Here is a 17,594-nt window from a genome sequence, read left to right as displayed (position 1 = left end):
CCCACCTGTGTAGCTTGCATCTAGGACAGGTATGGAGCTGTGAGACCCTCTCATCCCTTATGGCAGTCTGACTGTGCTTCTAATTGTAGCATGCTAGCTCATGAAAGCTAGCTCAGGCATGTCTCCTCAAGCTGCAAATTATGACCCAGCTCGAAGTATAGATGAACCCTCAGTAACTCGGGTATGGCTTTGCAGTATGGCTGCTCAGACCCGAGCAAAAGTAACCCTGGTGCTGACCACCCAGTTAGCTTTGCAGTGACAACATTAGTGAGCAAAAATCTTTTATTCAATGCAAACTAATTCAAAGGCCACCTAATGGAGTCCAAATAGAATCATTTTTATCTTACTGGGCCCATTGCCAAGCCACAGTAGCTAGGTTGGGTGCCTGGGAGATGGGTGGGAGTGAGTATAGGAATTCTCTCTCCCTACAGAGCAGCTGTGGTGTTGCTCCATGATAGCTACTGCAACACAGAGGCTGCACTGGACCTCTCCATACTTCTTCCATGACGGGGTGGGGACAGAAAGGGGGAGGGTCCAAGTAACTGCCCATTATACCACACTAACAAACACTTTCTGCATAGTGGGATGCAAAGGCCACTGTGAAATTGAGCTCAACACTGCCCTTCCCCCTGGTGCAGTGATTGCATTGCCATGACCTCTCCATAGACACACAGGCATGATTAGGTCCCATTTGCTTAGCTATACAACATCTTCTGACTCTAGAAGTTAAGGGGAGAAAAGTGATGAACTGAAAAATTGATATGTAATTCTGTTCTATTCTCCCCAGTGCCGCATAATGAATGGCTGAGGTTAACAGAATGTCCATTTATTTCTTGGTGAAAATGTCAACTTGTGAATGTTAGGCTTATTAAATAAAAAAAAAACACCCCTGAGAACAAAAACTTAAAGTTGGCTTTGCCTTTCCAATTTTATAAAGCTGCTTACTGGGAAATTAATTTTCCTCTGAAGCCCTGTAAAGGACGTTCAATTCCACTCTCAGGATAAGATTCCCAGACATTAAATCAAACTATTTAACTTTTTTAATGATAACAAATCAAATTAAATCAAACTATTTAACTTATTTAAAGATAACAAATATAGGGCCTGATCCTGCAAATGCCTACTTTGTAATAGATCTTCAATGGGAATAATCAAGGTAGTCAGCAGTACTCATCATAGTCAGTGTGTGCAAGATCAGGCCTCCGTAGTGTATGTAGGGACAGAGCCAGAGGTGAGATTTTATTGAGGATAATATTTGGGAATGAAGGACCACGTTCTCAGCTGATGTAAATTAGTGCATCTCCATTGAAGTCAAGGAAGCTGCACTAATTTATACCAGCAGAGGATTAGGCCTCAAGTGTATTGTTCAACTGCCTAAAAGCCTCTACAACTGCAAAGAGAACAGGTTAAGATTTTACATTAGAAAGAGGAGTCATTTTGTGAAAGTATTTAGAGAACATGCGGGGGGGGGGGGGGGAAATTACACACATATATATAAACACATAGATATATATAAATAAAACCAAAATGCAGAAAATTATTCATGCTCCCCTTCAATAAAAGCATTCCTCACTGTAGAATAAGTGCCAAATGACATTCCTAAACAGCAGAAAATGTCTCTCCACCTTTTGGGAGACGTGATCTGCATCTGGTGTTTCTATAACAGAAGTCAGTGTTGTCGGTTTCACAGCTTTACAAGCTCTGGGAAATGTGTACACCTCATCTGGACAATTACTTTTCCCTGCAATTTCAGAATCGCATGCAGAATTCCCCTTATCTGTGTTAGTTTTGCCATTGCCCCAAACTCTATCAGCTCTGTTCAAACTGTGAATTGAAACTATGTCCGTGGGTTTAATTTCACTTGTTGGAATAAATTCAGACCTTGCCATATGTTCTGTGCTCTGTCCGTCTTAGTGAGAGGCCATCAGGAACTGGTTATAGCTGCCTGATAATCTGCCCTGCCCTTGGCCCTGCTGCAGGTTTGAGCTGGCTGAAGGCTGCTCTAACTTAGGCCAGTTAGGTACAGGCCTCTACAGATCACACACCAGTTGGCTATAACTGCACTTCATGCTATGGCTATTGTCTCACTCTCCTGAAGCCTGACACAACCCCTGGGCCAGAGGATGTGAGGTGGAACACACAAGACTTTTGTTTGTTTCTTTGTGAATTCCAGATACGGCGAATATCCCCAGCAGGCGATTTACTGGAGTTTTCCATTCTCTTTGCGCAGTGTGAGCTTCAGTCCTAAGAGGCACAAAGGGAGCAGATTGGGACAAAGAATCTGATCCTTTGTAAACGGGTGCCATTCCATTGCTGTTAGTGCGGAACTGTACACACTTATATCAGGTCTGAAAGTGGCCTTGTTGTTTGCATGGAAAACACCAGGTTGGTGTTGCATGTTTTTTGTTTTAGAAAAAACAAAGCCCTGGCTGGGATGATTCAGTTGGTGTTGGTCCTGCTCTGAGCAGGGGATTGAACTAGATGACCTCCTGAGGCCTCTTCCGACCCTAATATTCTCTGATTCTATGATTCTAACAGGATTATCACACTCAAATACACGGGTCTCACTTAGGAAAATAGTCTCATCATCAGGAATTTCCATTGCCTTGGTCTTACAACTTAATGGTGACCAATGGAGTTTACTTTTATTTACAACAAAGAACTTTTTGTTTCTGTCTCCAAATGGTCATCACATCATAGCTATGACTTGCTTTTCTATTATTCCAATTAATTTTCTTTCCTTTAGTGACCATGAGCAGATACCCTCTATAGAAGACGTTTGTTTCCTAGTTTATATTAAATACATTTTTACTATTTTATCCAGCTTTCAGTGTAGGCAATTTATCTGTGAACCATCTACGTACAGCATTAAACTCAGCATCCTTCTGTTCTGTTTTAGGCATAGTGTCATCTGTAGGCTCTAATTTCTCATGTCCTATGTGTACGGCAAGTTCTTATGCCTGAACATAGGTCCTGAGGGCCCATATCTCTTTATAAACACTCACTGAAATCAAACAAGTTTCCACCTCACTCACTTTGCCTTTGCAGCTTCATTTTCACTATGGATTGATAATTATCTGCTGTGCGAGTATTTTTGTTTCCTGATGAATGGGGCTCCTCCCCATTTGACCTTTTTTAAATGCCAGATGTTGATGACAGAAGATAAAGAAACCAAAGGTGTGTCAAGTATGTCTAACATCTGCACCTTAGTTAATAGGAGCTCATGGTGCTTATGTGAGTACTGTCAGCAAGATAATGTGTGCTGTCCTGCAATGTGACGCAACACTGATTTATTGTGCTTGTAATGTACCCTAAAAATTGTCTGAAACCGAGTGTAAGCGAGAAGCTGGATCGCACTTCATCAAACTTAATGCAAAACAGACAAATAAAGCTGACACTCTTATCTTGGACAAGGGCCTGTTTATATAAATATACAGTATATTGGAATTAAAACTGGACTAGACAGCTGCTCTCTTGTCTACACTCTTTTATAATGCAAAAAGGCTTTAATCTATCTGTTTTCATAATGGTTGTGTCTGAGTGCTTTCATAAACGGTAACAGATAGTGATATTTATTAAATCATTTCATAAGAAAATGTAATTGCTTCTGATAATTTGGTAAAAAGAAGAAACCATTGAAGTATAAAATATAAAACAAAAAATGGCTGCCGAGAAATCTTAGGTAGTAACTGGACCTCACACTAGAGCCAAAATACCTTGCACAGTAGGAAAAAAGGAAGATTAAAGAGCTGGATTGGAATAATATGTCCAATGTATGTTCTGCCATGTTCCTGATGGATTCACATGTACTCTCCATAAGAATTTGAACTACACATACTCTAAATATCATATACTTTCTAAATAGAAGGCTATTGTGGCCAGCTTCGCTTCGCTGGATGAGGTGGTGGGTGCAAGAAACCTTCTGCCCCTTTCAAGGCTAGGCACAATCCCATCTGCCTGGGGATGCTAATTACTCAAGAGAGAATACAGATGCCAAGTGAGGCCTGGTCCACAGTACGCTGTTAAACCGATTTTAACAGCGTTAAATCGATTTAACGCTGCACCCGTCCACACTACACTGCTCTTTATATCAATTCAAAGGGCTCTTTAAATCGATTTCTGTACTCCTACAAAACGAGAGGAGTAACGCTAAAATCGATATTATTATATCAATTTAGGGTTAGTGTGGACGCAAATCGACGTTATTAGCCTCATTCTTTTATAGTAGCTACCCAGTGCACAGCTCCAGAAATCGACGCTAGCCTCAGACCACGGACGCACACCACCGAATTAATGTGCCTAGTGTGGACGCGCACAATCAATTTTATAATATCTGTTTTATAAAATCGGTTTAAGCTAATTCGAATTTATCCTGTAGTGTAGACGTACCCAGAGGTCAGCCCCAGCTCCCCTCCTTCATATCAACCAATGGAATAAGCCAGACATGGAAGGGAAGTTGCATGCTGCACTCATTGAAAAAGGCAGTGAAACCTCCACTACTGTCTGCACCATCGGGGGCCCCATGGAGATTGTCTGGCTTTGTCAGTCAGAATGTTCTGGAACTTATTCTGTGGGAAGGCCCCTCCCTTTCCCACATGGGTTGTGGTTTAAAAGTAACAATTTGGCAGACAGTGTAACAGGTTGAGGGGATGAGAAATCCAAACATTTTAAATGGGCCAATTTATATAATTGAGGGACTGTTTTTTTAAAAAAGCTAACACTAAGAAAATTGAATTTAACAGACGAAATATACACATTTGAAATATCTTTAAAGGGTTTGAGCTGCAAGCAGAAAAGCCAGGAGTTACATATGAAACTCAATCCTTATCCTGCCTTTCAGCCACAGCACATATAATTACAATATATAAAACCCTCTATTATTTATAGACTCCAGCAATTCCTTGATTCAGTTAATCTGAACTTTCTGTATTTAATCAAGTATCAGAGGAGTAGCCGTGTTAGTCTGGATCTGTAAAAGCAGCAGAGTCCTGTGGTACCTTATAGACTAACAGACGTTTTGGAACATGAGCTTTCGTGAGCATCCGACAAAGTGGGTATTCACCCACGAAAGCTCATGCTCCAAATCATCTGTTAGTCTATAAGGTGCCACAGGACTCCTTGCTGTATTTAATCAGTTTTAGCTGAGTCTTGGACACTGAGTTACTACACTGTATAGATACACCAGCACATTTATTTCATATCTAGTGTACATTGCAAACGTGCCCTTGTTCAAACCTATCTATTTTAAAGTCCCTAGAACTCAAATGTCTGTGGAAAGCACACTCAATTGCATCCCCAATGCCAGAATAAGTAGCCCCTTCCAATAAAATAGATGTCCACATTTTGTGTCATTTGAAGAAACTTTTAATTCCTTGTTTTAAGAAAACTTGTTAATGGAAAAGGAACTGAAATTGTGATGCTTCCCTACTATTCTAGGATTAGTTTGTGCTCTCTGTTACACTGGTGTAAATCTGAAGAATCTAACCCATAGACTGGTTATAATGTACTAAAGTATGCTGGAGTAACATGCATCCGATGAAGTGGGTTTTAACCCAAGAAAGCTTATGCTCAAGTAAATTTGTTAGTCTCTAAGGTGTCACAAATACTCCTGTTCTTTTCGTGGATACAGACTAACACAGCTGCTACTTTGAAAATTATCAAACTGCTATCCCTTAGGTCCCTCTTGGCAATGAATATTTATCTTAGGCAGCTATCCTAGTGAGCTATTTATCTTAAATAAATAACTATTGATGGGTTTTGTCTTCACTTTTTTCCTTTGTATGACAATAGGGTTGTTATGCTCATAGTAAACTCTTTATTATAATTAACTGCAAGGAGTACACTGTGTTTCCAAGCCATTTTTGTGTCAGGGCACACAGGCACACAAAGTCTGTTAATAAATAATGGGCTTTGTGCATGCACATTTTACAATCTGGTTTAAAAAAAATCAATTTGATGGGTAAAATAATATAAAAGAGTTTGTGAAAAAGAAGAAGGAAAAGAGTAGTTTTAGTCACTGGGAATGGGAATGGCAGGAAAGTTGTCTTCTGTCATTAGCGAGGATCCTGCAGTGGTGTTTCTTCTAAAAGCTCGCTTTGGTTTAAATTGATATTTTATAGATTGAACAATTCTTAACTTTTTTGTTGTTTATTCTGTTTAGGATAGGAAGTGTAGGGGCCAAGAGAGTTTACTCAGTAGGATTAAATGTTTTCCATTTCCTAGCAGTAGGTTGGGTTACATGGTCAGTGTGGCTACACGCTCAGAGAGACAGAACCTCAGCTGGAGTCAATCGGTGTAGCTTCTGTCGAGTTGGGGATGCTATGCTCATTTGAAGCATCTAGTGATATGTTTTTAACTTAGGTTTATGAGCCGTCACAGTATAGCTTTTATAGTATCATTTACATGGTAAGAAAAAAGAAAAGAAAAGGGGTAGAGTGTGGGGAATTAAAGATGGCTCCAGACACAGTCAATGGGATTTTTTCACTTATAGGTTGCTGATTCAAATCAACACCAATTGGCAGTGACTGAGGGTGAAATCCTGGCTTTGCCATTGACTTCAACGGAGCAAGGATTTCACCCTGAAAATTACTGTTGGTTGGATATTCTATAGCCTTATTTTAAAATTTCTCAACCTACTTTGTAGTGGTAACATGCCCTCATCACCATTAGGGCCTCTATTGGCGATCTTAGCAGAGAGGTCAAGACTGACTGGGCAATGGAGACTGAATTGCTCTGTCGCACACTTTGAGTTGGTTTCTCCAGAACAGGATCAGCGTCTGTTGGCAGAGCAGCATGATGGAAACACATACTGCTGCTTATTGTGATGTTTATTCTGTGGATTGAGAACTTCAATTTCCAGTGATGTCAACATGGGCATCTTACACCAGTGATTAGTTAACTTTTAAATAAATCGTTAAAAGGAATAAAAAATATGAAATACTTACTTGGTCCAAGACCTATGGAAAAAGCAGCAACATAAACAAGCAAGCTGGCTAAAGACAGCCATTTCAGAGCAACTGGAACTTCCACAGTGTCTATTACTATGTGGGATGCTGTTTGGCTTGCTGCAGAGGTCCTTTCTCCTGCCAAGGCTGTGCTGTTCTGCTCCTCCGCCTTAGCAATTTCAGATTTTCTTAGCGTGGTTGGCGATGTTCTGCCCTGGGAAGGCATACTAGCAAACTGCTCCTTGAGACTCTCATTGCTGGCACTCACATTTCCTGGATCACGAAAAATGGAATCTTCCAGGAACTGGTTTCTACAGATATTAGTGAAATTCATGTGTATATTAAGATTCACCAACCCCATGGTGACCAGTGACACTGCCATAATAGAAGAACCAACACACAGAAAGGTTTTGCTTCCAACTTGATCCACAAAAACAGTGGCTGGGATTGTACTAACCACTTTAACCACTCCAACTCCAGTCGAGGCCAAGCTAGCTGCTTCATTGCTCTGGAACCCAACTGACTTCAAAACAGTGGATGCATAAAATAAAATGTTAGGCTGCCCTGTTGTTTGCACAAAAAACACTAGAGTGAGGCCTATTAGCATTCGGGCTCTCATGTTGTCTTTTGAACGAAACAGGTCCAAGAAACTGTACTGATGTTCATCTTTCAAAGAAGACTTGATCACAGTGAGTTCTTCAGCATTATTTGAAGTTGCCCTTAACCTTCCCAGTACCTTGCTAGCAGCTTCATCACCACCTTTCATAACAAGAAACCGAGGACTTGGTGGAAGGAAATACATGGCAATAGCTTGCAAGGCACCTATTGGTATCACAAGGCCAAACATATACTTCCAGCCATGGGAAACACTGGCGAATACATAATTTGCAATGTAGGCAAAAAGAATGCCAATCACAATCATAAGTTCATTCAATGATACAAGCAGGCCTCTTCTGTGCTGTGGGGCTATCTCAGCGATATATACGCATGTTGCAATTGAGGATAATGATATTGAAATACCAATAGCAATCCGTCCTGCAATAAGTATGCCATATGATGTACTGAGTATCAAGATCAGGCTTCCCAGTACAAGTAAACAAGATGCTATAATAATCGCAATTCTCCTTCCAAATCGGTCTATTAGAAATCCACCAGTAAGTGAGGCTAGTAAGGCCCCAATGAGGAGGGAGCTTACAACTATTTCCTGTTGTTTGCAAGAAAGCGCTAGTATACTGCTTAGCTGAAGAAGAGCCCCAGAGATGAGTCCTAGTTCATAACCCATTAGGAATCCACTGATGGCAGCAATGGCAGATGACAGAAAAGTAAACGTTCCGCATCCTGGAATTACAGAAGAAAAACAAAAATGAGCTCTGTACCATTCTAACTGTAAAGGTGCGGGCTCACCACTGCGGGGCCTCCTGCAGGTGACTTCCGGGAATTAGCTCATTCCAGCTCCAGAGCGTCCTCTGCAGGCCGGTGATCCACCTGTCCTCTGGCCCCCGTGTCCCTCCCTGGATCCCGGTGCCCCTTTAATTGGGGTGCTGCCCCTGGCAGTACTCCACCGATCTGGGTTTCCCCCTCCCAGGGGAACCCCACCCACCATCTCCACCTCACCTCAGTCTTGGCTACTGCCAGTCATCACTTAGATCCCATTCCCTGGGGCAGACTGCAGTGTATCAGCCACTCATCACAGGCAAAGGGGTTTGGACCTGCTGCCTCTGCCTACCTGTGGGCTGCCCCTTTGCAACCCCGGCTGGCCTTACCCTAGGCCTGCAGCGTTGGGGGTTTCCAGGCCAGAGCTTCCCAGCTCCTCTTGCCTTCCCCCAGCCTTGCTCCACCTTGGGTACCTGGGTACACTCCCAAGCAGCCAGCCTCTTCTCCCTCTAAAGGCAGAGAGAAAGTGAGACTGCTTCAGCCCAGCAGACCATTTATAGGGCCAGCTGAGTCCGTCTGGGGCATGGCCATAGCTGCGGCTGTTTCCCCACTCAGCCTGGGCTGTTCTCCCAGCCTGCCAGCCCTCTCGCAGGGCTGGTTCCAACCTCGTCAGGGCTGGAGTGGGTCATAACCCCGCAACACTAATCATCAATAATGAAGTTATCTTATAAATCTGTCCTCAAAATCTTGTTCTAAAGTTTCAGTTTGGGGGAAAACAATATGATCAAATGAAAAACCCAACAACATTGGTCATATCAAGTGACATTGCTGAAAGCAGGAAAAAATATATCATGGAATGTACTTCGTTTTTCCCCTTTATTTTTAGTATCTCTTTAGCACCTGATCCCAAACCCATTGAAGTAACAGAAAAACTCCCATTCAGTTATAGAGATTAATGCCAGCCGGGAGCACTAGATCATCTAGTTTGACCTCCTGTATATCACAGGCCACTAACATTACCCAGCACCTGCATATTAAGCCCAACAACTGAGGCCAGGTCTACACTACAGATGTATATTGGTATAACTACATTGTTCAGGGATGTGAAAAATTCACACCCCTGAGTGACTTAACACCCATGCAGACAGTGCTCATAGACTCATAGACTTTAGGGTCAGAAGGGACCAATATGATCATTTAGTCTGACCTCCTGCACAAAGCAGGCCACAGAACCCTGCCCATCCACTTCTATAACAAACCCCTAACCTATGTCTTAGTTATTGAAGTCTTCAAATTGTGGTTTGAAGACCTCAAGCTGCAGAGAATCCACCAGCAAGTGACCCATGCCCCATGCTGCAGAGGAAGGCGAAAAACCTCCAGGGCCTCTGCCAATCTGCCCCGGAGGAAAATTCCTTCCCGACCCCAAATATGGTGATCAGCTAAACCGTGAGCATGTGGGCAAGACTCAGCAGCCAGCACTCAGGAAAGAATTTTCTGCAGTAACTCAGATCCCATCCCATCTAACATCCCATCACAGACCACTGGGCATACTTACCTGCTGATAATCAAAGATCAATTGCCAAAATTAAGCTATCCCATTATACCATCCCTTCCATAAACTTATCAAGCTTAGTCTTAAAGCCAGATATGTCTTTTGCCCCCACTACTCCCCTTGGAAGGCTGTTCCAGAACTTCACTCTAATGGTTAGAAACCTTCGACTAATTTCAAGTCTAAACTTCCTAGTGTCCAGTTTATACCCATTTGTTCTTGTGTCTACATTGGTACTAAGCTTAAATAATTCCTCTCCCTCCCTAATATTAATCCTTCTGATACATTTATAAAGAGCAAGCATATCCCCCCTCAACCTTCTTTTGATTAGGCTAAACAAGCCAAGCTCTTTGAGTCTCCTTTCATAAGACAGGTTTTCCATTCCTCGGATCATCCTAGTAGCCCGTCTCTGAACCTGTTCCAATTTGAATTGTGCTGTGTTGGTGGGAAAGCTTCTCCTGTTAACATAGCTACCACCCCTCAGGGAGGTGAATTCATTATGCCGATGGGAGATGCACTTCTGCTGGTGTAGCAGCATCTTCGCTAAAGTGCTACAGTGGTGCAGCTGTGCTGCTGTAGTGCTGTACATGAAGACAAGCCCTGAAATTAGACCAAAGTATTATGGCCCACAGGAAACTAGCTTATTATGTGCCACAGCCAGAGAATAGGAGGGACCAAGGTGCACCAGTGCCTGGGTAATGAGTAAGTGAGGTATACACAGATAATCCTGGCCACTGACCCACACCCACACAGTGCAGGAGAAGGAAAAAAACCCAAGGTCACTGCCACCTGCTGACTCCACATATGGTAATCAGTGAGACCCTGAGCAGGTAAGCAAAAACCAACCAGCCAAGCACTTGAGAGAGATAATGCCTGGCACCACCTCAGAGCCCTGGTGCTCTCTGTCCAGTGTTCCATCTCCAGCCATGGCCATCCCTGATGTTCCAGAAGAAGAAGATAAAAATAAATTGGTGCTGGGGGAAATCCCTTCCAATCCTGACCCCTGCAAGTGGTCAGCTGAAGCCCTGACACATTAACTTGTAGAAATGTAAAATGTAAACAAGAAGTGGGCCAACCCCAGGGCTGTTGAGCCCTGTCCCCTACCACCACAAGCAACCCCATCAAACAATCACACTCATAAATTTGTCCAGCTCTCATTTGACTTCACTGGCTTTTAGATCAGACCCTAAATAAGTAAGCCCTCCCAACAGTGACAATGGAACAGACATCCAATAAAGAGGCTTTTGCCAAGAAAGCATTTTTTACTTTTAAATTTCCAATATTTTTCCTAAGTTGAATTTAGTTCCCACGAAAGGCATCAGACTGACAGCCCTAGGACCCTTATTCACACAGTTGGTATATTATAGACAAGAATAGTACATGCTTCCTAACCAAAGTGCTTCAGTCCCACCTTGGAGGGACCACCCCTACATGTGAGAATATAGTTTATCTTGGACTCCCATTAAATCTTTGGCTTTGCTAAGAATGCAAAAGTTGCTGATTCTGGGGGTGTTCCTTTGTGATGTGGACACTTATCCACCGAGAACCAGACTAAGATTTCAAACTCAGTTTTGCTGCTCCAGATAGACAGATTGGAGATTTCAGATAAACCAAATTTTGAGATGCAAACCTCTGAACACTTTGGGATTCACTCATCATTAATCCTTGGGTTCTTTGTAACAAAAAGATCAGATATTTCACATCAGAACCAGCACTAGGCATAAGCAGACTAAGTAACTGCTTAAAGCCCGGAGCAGCCCAAGGGGGCTCCCTATTAATTATTAGTATGTGTCGTGTGGGAGGAGGTCCCTAAAAATATTCCTGATTAGGGTCCCCAATGGGCTAGCACCTCCCTTGTTTCACATAGTTTCTGATGGCTGCACCATTGGGAATAAAAACCAGATGGTGATAGAATAGACAAAATGGAGAACATATGCCATTGTATCTCCACTTTAAAATAAACTGTTTTTTATACAACTGACATCCACTGTTTATTACTACAATAAAGATGTAACTGATCATATTCTGCTTGTTGTGAAGCCTTTGTACCCTAGCCTTTGATAGATAATTCTAGTTTATTATTGTTGGGTTAATTCTTCCACTCAGCATAGCTTTTTTTTTCTCAACATGATGTTGGCCACCACACAATTAGAGGCCAAGTAAATTGACTGCTAATTTTCCAGTTAGTTGCAGAGAGCTCATGTACCAGTGGGAAGTGGCTTCTGCAACATAGTGCAGATTATTTCAACTAATTCTTTTGGGGCAGGTTTGGATGAGAAGTTCAGTCAACTTGGCTGGAGAGTGATGTATGGTAGAAAGATACCGAGCCCATCTGAAAGTAATGGATAGCTCTGTATTTATTTTCAATTGCTGTGATCTCCTCTGCACTATACCCAATACTTTTTTCTCCATTTATGCCTACAATCCAAGACCAATAGGTTTATTGGAAGCACTGATTTGTGTAAAGTTATACTCTGGGCCAGATCTTCAGGGGACATAAATTGGCTTCAACTGAGCAACCCCAATTTACACCTGCTACAAATCTGGCTAATGGTATACATATGTGACACAGGTGTTAACCTCACAGCAGAAACTAACCTTCTCCCACCTTTGATCTTCTGCTTTTAATACATTAGTAGTGCTGTGGGCGGGGGAGGGATCCTTCAGTTATGACCTGGTGGAGGAATTCAGTGGGGCAGAAATAAGACTTGTGGCCCTGGGATAAATATTATGGTTATTTTAAAATAAATTATTTTTGATTAAAAAAAGTATGCCAGTTTGGTATGGCCCTCAGACAGCTTGGAAGTTGCCATTGTGGGACTCAAGGCCACAAAGGTTGTGCACCGCTGATGCATGCCAATGTTTAATAAGAGTAGGATGGTTATTGTACTGATAATTTTAAATGTTAGCTTTGTTTTTTCACTACTAGTTTGAGAACCTCCTATAGGGCCTAAAGATCATGTTATCAGACCTACCCAGTTTTACAAATTTGCGGAAACTTGTGTTACACTGTTGATCTACAACTCTCACCTCCTGTCTCTTCCCCCAACCAGGTTTGGGAACAGCTAGTGACACCAGTAGAGCAGGTTTTTAATTTTTAGGGAAGCTTCTAGTTCCCATTTGTTGTCTGACAGTGACCGCTACCCACCACAGTTCTGCAGATGAGCCTATCATAATCTGTCAATCCTGGCAGCCTTTTGAAATGAATTGTGCTGCCTTTTCAAATTTGGCCCTTGAATGTACAGCACCTTCTGGCATGAAAGGGGCAAATAGAACATTCTACAGTCTCAGCAGCAAACTCTCTCAGCAGTTCTATGTGAATCACATTTAATCTGCAGTCATTGCTTTTCCCTGAAGCCTATACATGTTTTTATCATTATTGGGCCAAATCTTAATGTCCCTTACCATACTCAGTTCTTACTTGGGCAAAATTCTCATTGGGTTAAATCCTGAGAGCTTTACTCAGCTTCCACTCAGGCCAGGTCTACACTACAGAGTTATACAGAGGTATAACTACATTGCTCAGGGGTGTCAACGTAGTTATACCGACCTAACTCCCAGTGTAGACAGTACTATGTTGACTGGAGAGCTTCTTCCATTGACATAGCTATGACCTCTCATGGAGGTGGATTAAATATGCTGATGGGAGAAGCTCTTCTGTTGGCATAGTAGCATCTTCACTTGCACTACAGTTGCGCATCTGTAGTGCTGCATGTGAAGACAAGCTCCAAGTCTTTCCCCGACAAAACTCCCATTGACTTCAATGTGACTTTTGCTTTAGCACTTCCAGTAGTTTTACAGACACTCCTTTTAAATACAGGCTTTTTGTGATATTTCTGGGCAGAGAAGGTTTTAGACATTCTCTTTAAAAAAGGCTTCTTTTAAAAATATATATATTTCTTTTGGTTTTGTGAGAACCATAAAATATATATAGCAATTCACTGTCAAGTGCTGCTAATATATATATTTTAATGGGAGGCTTCCGTAAAAAATTCTGGATAAACTCCATGGCCAATGGGTGTGTAACTAAAAATAAAAAGGATTGAGAAAGCTACTCATTTGTTTTTCCATTTCAACAAAAATGCTTTCTCACAACCAACAAAGAAAGCAGCACTGCCTGACAAACAAACTTATCTTTAAGAGCATTTTCTAAAATGTTTATGCTTTGTTCCTGAAAAGCAGACTGAGGATAGTAATAGTATAGCCTAGAGTTCAGCATGTGTAATTGAAATTACAATTAGGGGTGGAGATGGGGGATGAAGATGTTACGGAGGGTGTGCATCTTTCCCAATAATTTTTTTAACCTGTCATTTGGTGCAATCTGAGCTATTTCAAAGGTAACTGTATATTATGAGATGCACGGGTAAGTCATTGCTGGCAGGAAAGATTTATAAGCATTCATAGGGGAGGTGATTCCATCAGAGGCAGGTAAAACCATCCTTATCTGCCCTTCAATTTGTAACAGGCTCCTGACTATGGGCTTTTCGGAACCCTGTCCAGCACATCACAGCAGCTTCACATCTGTGATTATTTCAGGCATGGAGATTCCTTTTGTGCACAAATGTTTATACATTGTTTTTTAATTACTCCACAAAGCATATTTCAGTTTCTCTGTCTCCATAATGACACAATTTTTTAAAAAAAATTGTAAATAAAATTATTTTGTTGTTATAATTTATTATTTGTAGTACAGTAATGCAGACAGAAGGAAATTGCTGCCCCAAACAGGATATGTTGGTTATGGGATGTGGAGTCTTTCATCACTGCACCCCTGGTACAAATCCAGCCCATTTTCACAGTGTCTGGAAATAGATGTTGTTTTTTCAATCCCTCACCTTCCTGAACTGCCTCAAGGGTAATTTGGGGTGAGAAATTCCACATTTCTGGGAAAGAAGCAAACAGTTTTCGGAAAGGATTTTTTTTTTAAGTGTTCGCTATTTGCACCTATCCAGAGATTTGGAAAGTTGAGTGCAGTTCTGTCAAAAATAAGTTAATGGAAAATAAGTCAGGCAGTCAAAAGTGCATGATAAACGGAGTTTGTCACATAGATATGATTATATGACGCAATAGGATTCCCCCTCTCCAGTGGGACAAGGCATTTGTTTGTAGCATTGGTAAATTATGATATATCAAACCTTAAAACTGCAACATTTATATGGAAAATTGATTTTAAGAAAATTTTTAGAGATTTCTAAAATGTATTCCTTCATTTTCCCCTGGTTATCTCTTTCCTTTCCCTCTGAGAGCTGGACTGTTAGAATGGATTCAAGAGGGTTGAAAAAAAGTTTTACTTTCTCATGGAAGTTAAAACAGTTCAGAAGGATATGGATCTTTTAAACTGGAAATTATTTTCAGGCCAGCTCGTGGAATATATATTTCATATATTCATAATTCTACAGCCCTTTAACAATAATTTCTAAAAGTCTTGCTGAAAATACAGTACTTTAAAACTGAAATTTATACAATTGTTATGTCACTGAAAAAGAAAACAAAAACAAAAAGAAAACCCAACCCTGTTCACGCTGTGTGGCTGCATTAGTGCAAAAGTCAAGACTGAGGTGTTGGAAAGCACTGGGTGCTGGGCACATTGTAACCTGAAGATTATGTTGCATAAATAATGTACAGATTGTAAAAACAATAGTTCGATAGTGTGTCTGCAAACTGAGTGGCTTTTTGTTCATTAACCTTAGCTTCCCCGTGATCCCAGATATCAGTGGATATTGCTGGCCTCATCCATAACTTTTTATTACACTCCAACAATATTATTTGTGCCAATAGTATCTTAACATATTGGGTTAGTTTGTGCACTTCAAATCATTTATTTCTAAGCGAACACTAACTCAGGCATAGTCCTCTCTGGCTTACAGCAATGTTTTCTTTCTTCTGCCGCAGCTTTAAATCACAGAAACAGAATGTAATGATTTTGTGTCACCTACTTCTGATCTCAGTACAAGAATCTCCATGTGTACAAAATGTGTTACACCAGAAGCTGGGAGAAACTGACAGTTAAAACAGCAAAGTGCAGATGGATTAAAGTTGTTCTATGATTGCAAATATTTTTTTCAGCAGTAATTTTATACTGGATTCCTAGTCTGCAGACCCAAAGTCAAACTGCCATAAGCAGGTGCAACTCCCATTGGAGTCAACGAGCCCCAGTGATTTCAAGGGGAGGGTTGAATCTGGTCCTTAGTGTTAATGGGTCACAATAGAATAGACATTGTGGGCATCAATGGCTCTTTTGATCTTTCAGGTGACTAATTTGCAAAAGGAGAAGGATTTACACATTAGAGGGTGCATCTATGATCTGTAGGATTAAGGCCTTCAGGGGAAAGTATTTCAAACACTCTCATTCAAAGGGAAAGGTGACACTTCGTTCTTTGCTCACATTTTCCTTCTCTTGCAATGCCAGGAATTAGGGGACAGACGGACAGTGTTAATTTAGACTCTCCTGGCTTTTGCCAGGCTATTTTCCTCCAAACCCGAATGTTAGTTACATATATTTGCTCCTATTGTCGTTCAGTCACAGCTGGCTTTCAAATTGTGCCACATTACCTGTCTGAGACGGAAGCTTGTGTAGGTTGGCGTTGCTGCTGCTGTCGCCTCTGTTATCATCACTCTCCCCTGTTCTCATTTTCCTGCACTGTTGGTTGAGGTCCTCCGCATTCTGCACAGGTACCATTGCCGTTTAGCAGCTCTATTCCACACTTCAGGGTAGAAACACTTCACAGGCCAATTGTCTGTCCCGTGCTGCCAACAAACACACAGGTTATTTTCCTCATAGCAGCGTGATACAGAAGCTTACAGAGTATATGGCACAGACTGATTTGTGAACAACTTTGTTTCTATTTCAGAAGGCTTTGCCCTTTCTAGTGACACAGGCTGTTGCTATTCTTGGTAGCCTATCACAGGCAAGTGGGAGGGCCATCTTGCAGAAGTATTGTTTTTGCCTTTAAACAAACAGTTGAAGCCATTAGGCATTCACACAGAGCTCAAGGCACATTCTTTAGCCATTAGCTTAAAGGATCTCTCTTGTGTTACTGTACCTTTTAAAAAAAAATAAAAACAGAGAAGGAACATGAAGGGAGATGTAAACTATTTGCAGTGTCAGCTAAAGTTAGGGCACTGAATACACACAGATGGTGTCAATTAATTCTTTTGAGTGATGAACAAGTTATTAAGAGAAATCCTAGAGAGCAAAGCAGCATCAGTCTTTTAGCCTATGAGCGCAGTACCTAGTGGAAGTGATGGTACATTTTCAGACATTTCTACCATGCCAGAGTTACGCATGGCACTTTACAGATTAATAAAAAGACAGGCGCCTGCCACATGAGTTTAGAGTCAAAGGGCCCAATCCTGGGCACTGATAAGTACCCACAATTCCCACTAACTACAACCGAATAAAGGGGCAATAATAAACGGTGGGGGGAACAAGGGTTACAACAGTGAAAGATGAGCTATGTACATAGAGCTATGTACACACTCCCTTGAGCAGGCCCATTGGCGTCAGTGAGGCTAGCTGTTCATGTAGGCATGCACCAAGTGAGCCGCTAGTGTGCTGTAGACTTTTAATTTTTTCTTGTTTGGTTTGTTTGTTTTTGTTTCAGTTAATGCATTAACACCTGGGGCTAGAATGGGAGGGAAGGCTAGGGCAGAGGTGGAAGGCTGGTAACTCTTGCACTAGTAGAATTTTCAGGAAGGAGCATTCCTAAACATTTTCCACCTTAATT

At 41.5% G+C, this 17,594-nt stretch overlaps 1 protein-coding gene across 4 annotated transcripts in view; it reads right to left on the bottom strand.

Annotated features, from left to right (window-relative positions):
- The window catches only part of SLC2A12 (solute carrier family 2 member 12), a 38,554-nt gene extending 21,868 nt beyond the window's left edge, over positions 1-16,686 (bottom strand). For all 4 annotated transcript variants that reach the window (XM_050949646.1, XM_050949647.1, XM_050949648.1 and 1 more), the window contains exons 1-2: positions 16,420-16,686; positions 6,945-8,282 (exon numbers count right to left, since the gene is read on the bottom strand). In XM_050949646.1, coding sequence (XP_050805603.1) covers positions 6,945-8,282; positions 16,420-16,546 — 1,465 coding nt within the window. In that variant the 5' untranslated portion in view covers positions 16,547-16,686. The remainder of the gene's footprint in view (positions 1-6,944; positions 8,283-16,419) is intronic.
- Between the last annotated feature and the right edge of the window lie 908 nt (positions 16,687-17,594).

This window comes from Gopherus flavomarginatus, chromosome 4 (genome assembly GCF_025201925.1).
Source record: "Gopherus flavomarginatus isolate rGopFla2 chromosome 4, rGopFla2.mat.asm, whole genome shotgun sequence".
Taxonomy (NCBI): Eukaryota; Metazoa; Chordata; order Testudines; family Testudinidae; genus Gopherus; species Gopherus flavomarginatus.
Note: the sequence above shows the minus strand (reverse complement) of the source record. Positions and strands in the feature narration are given on the sequence as shown.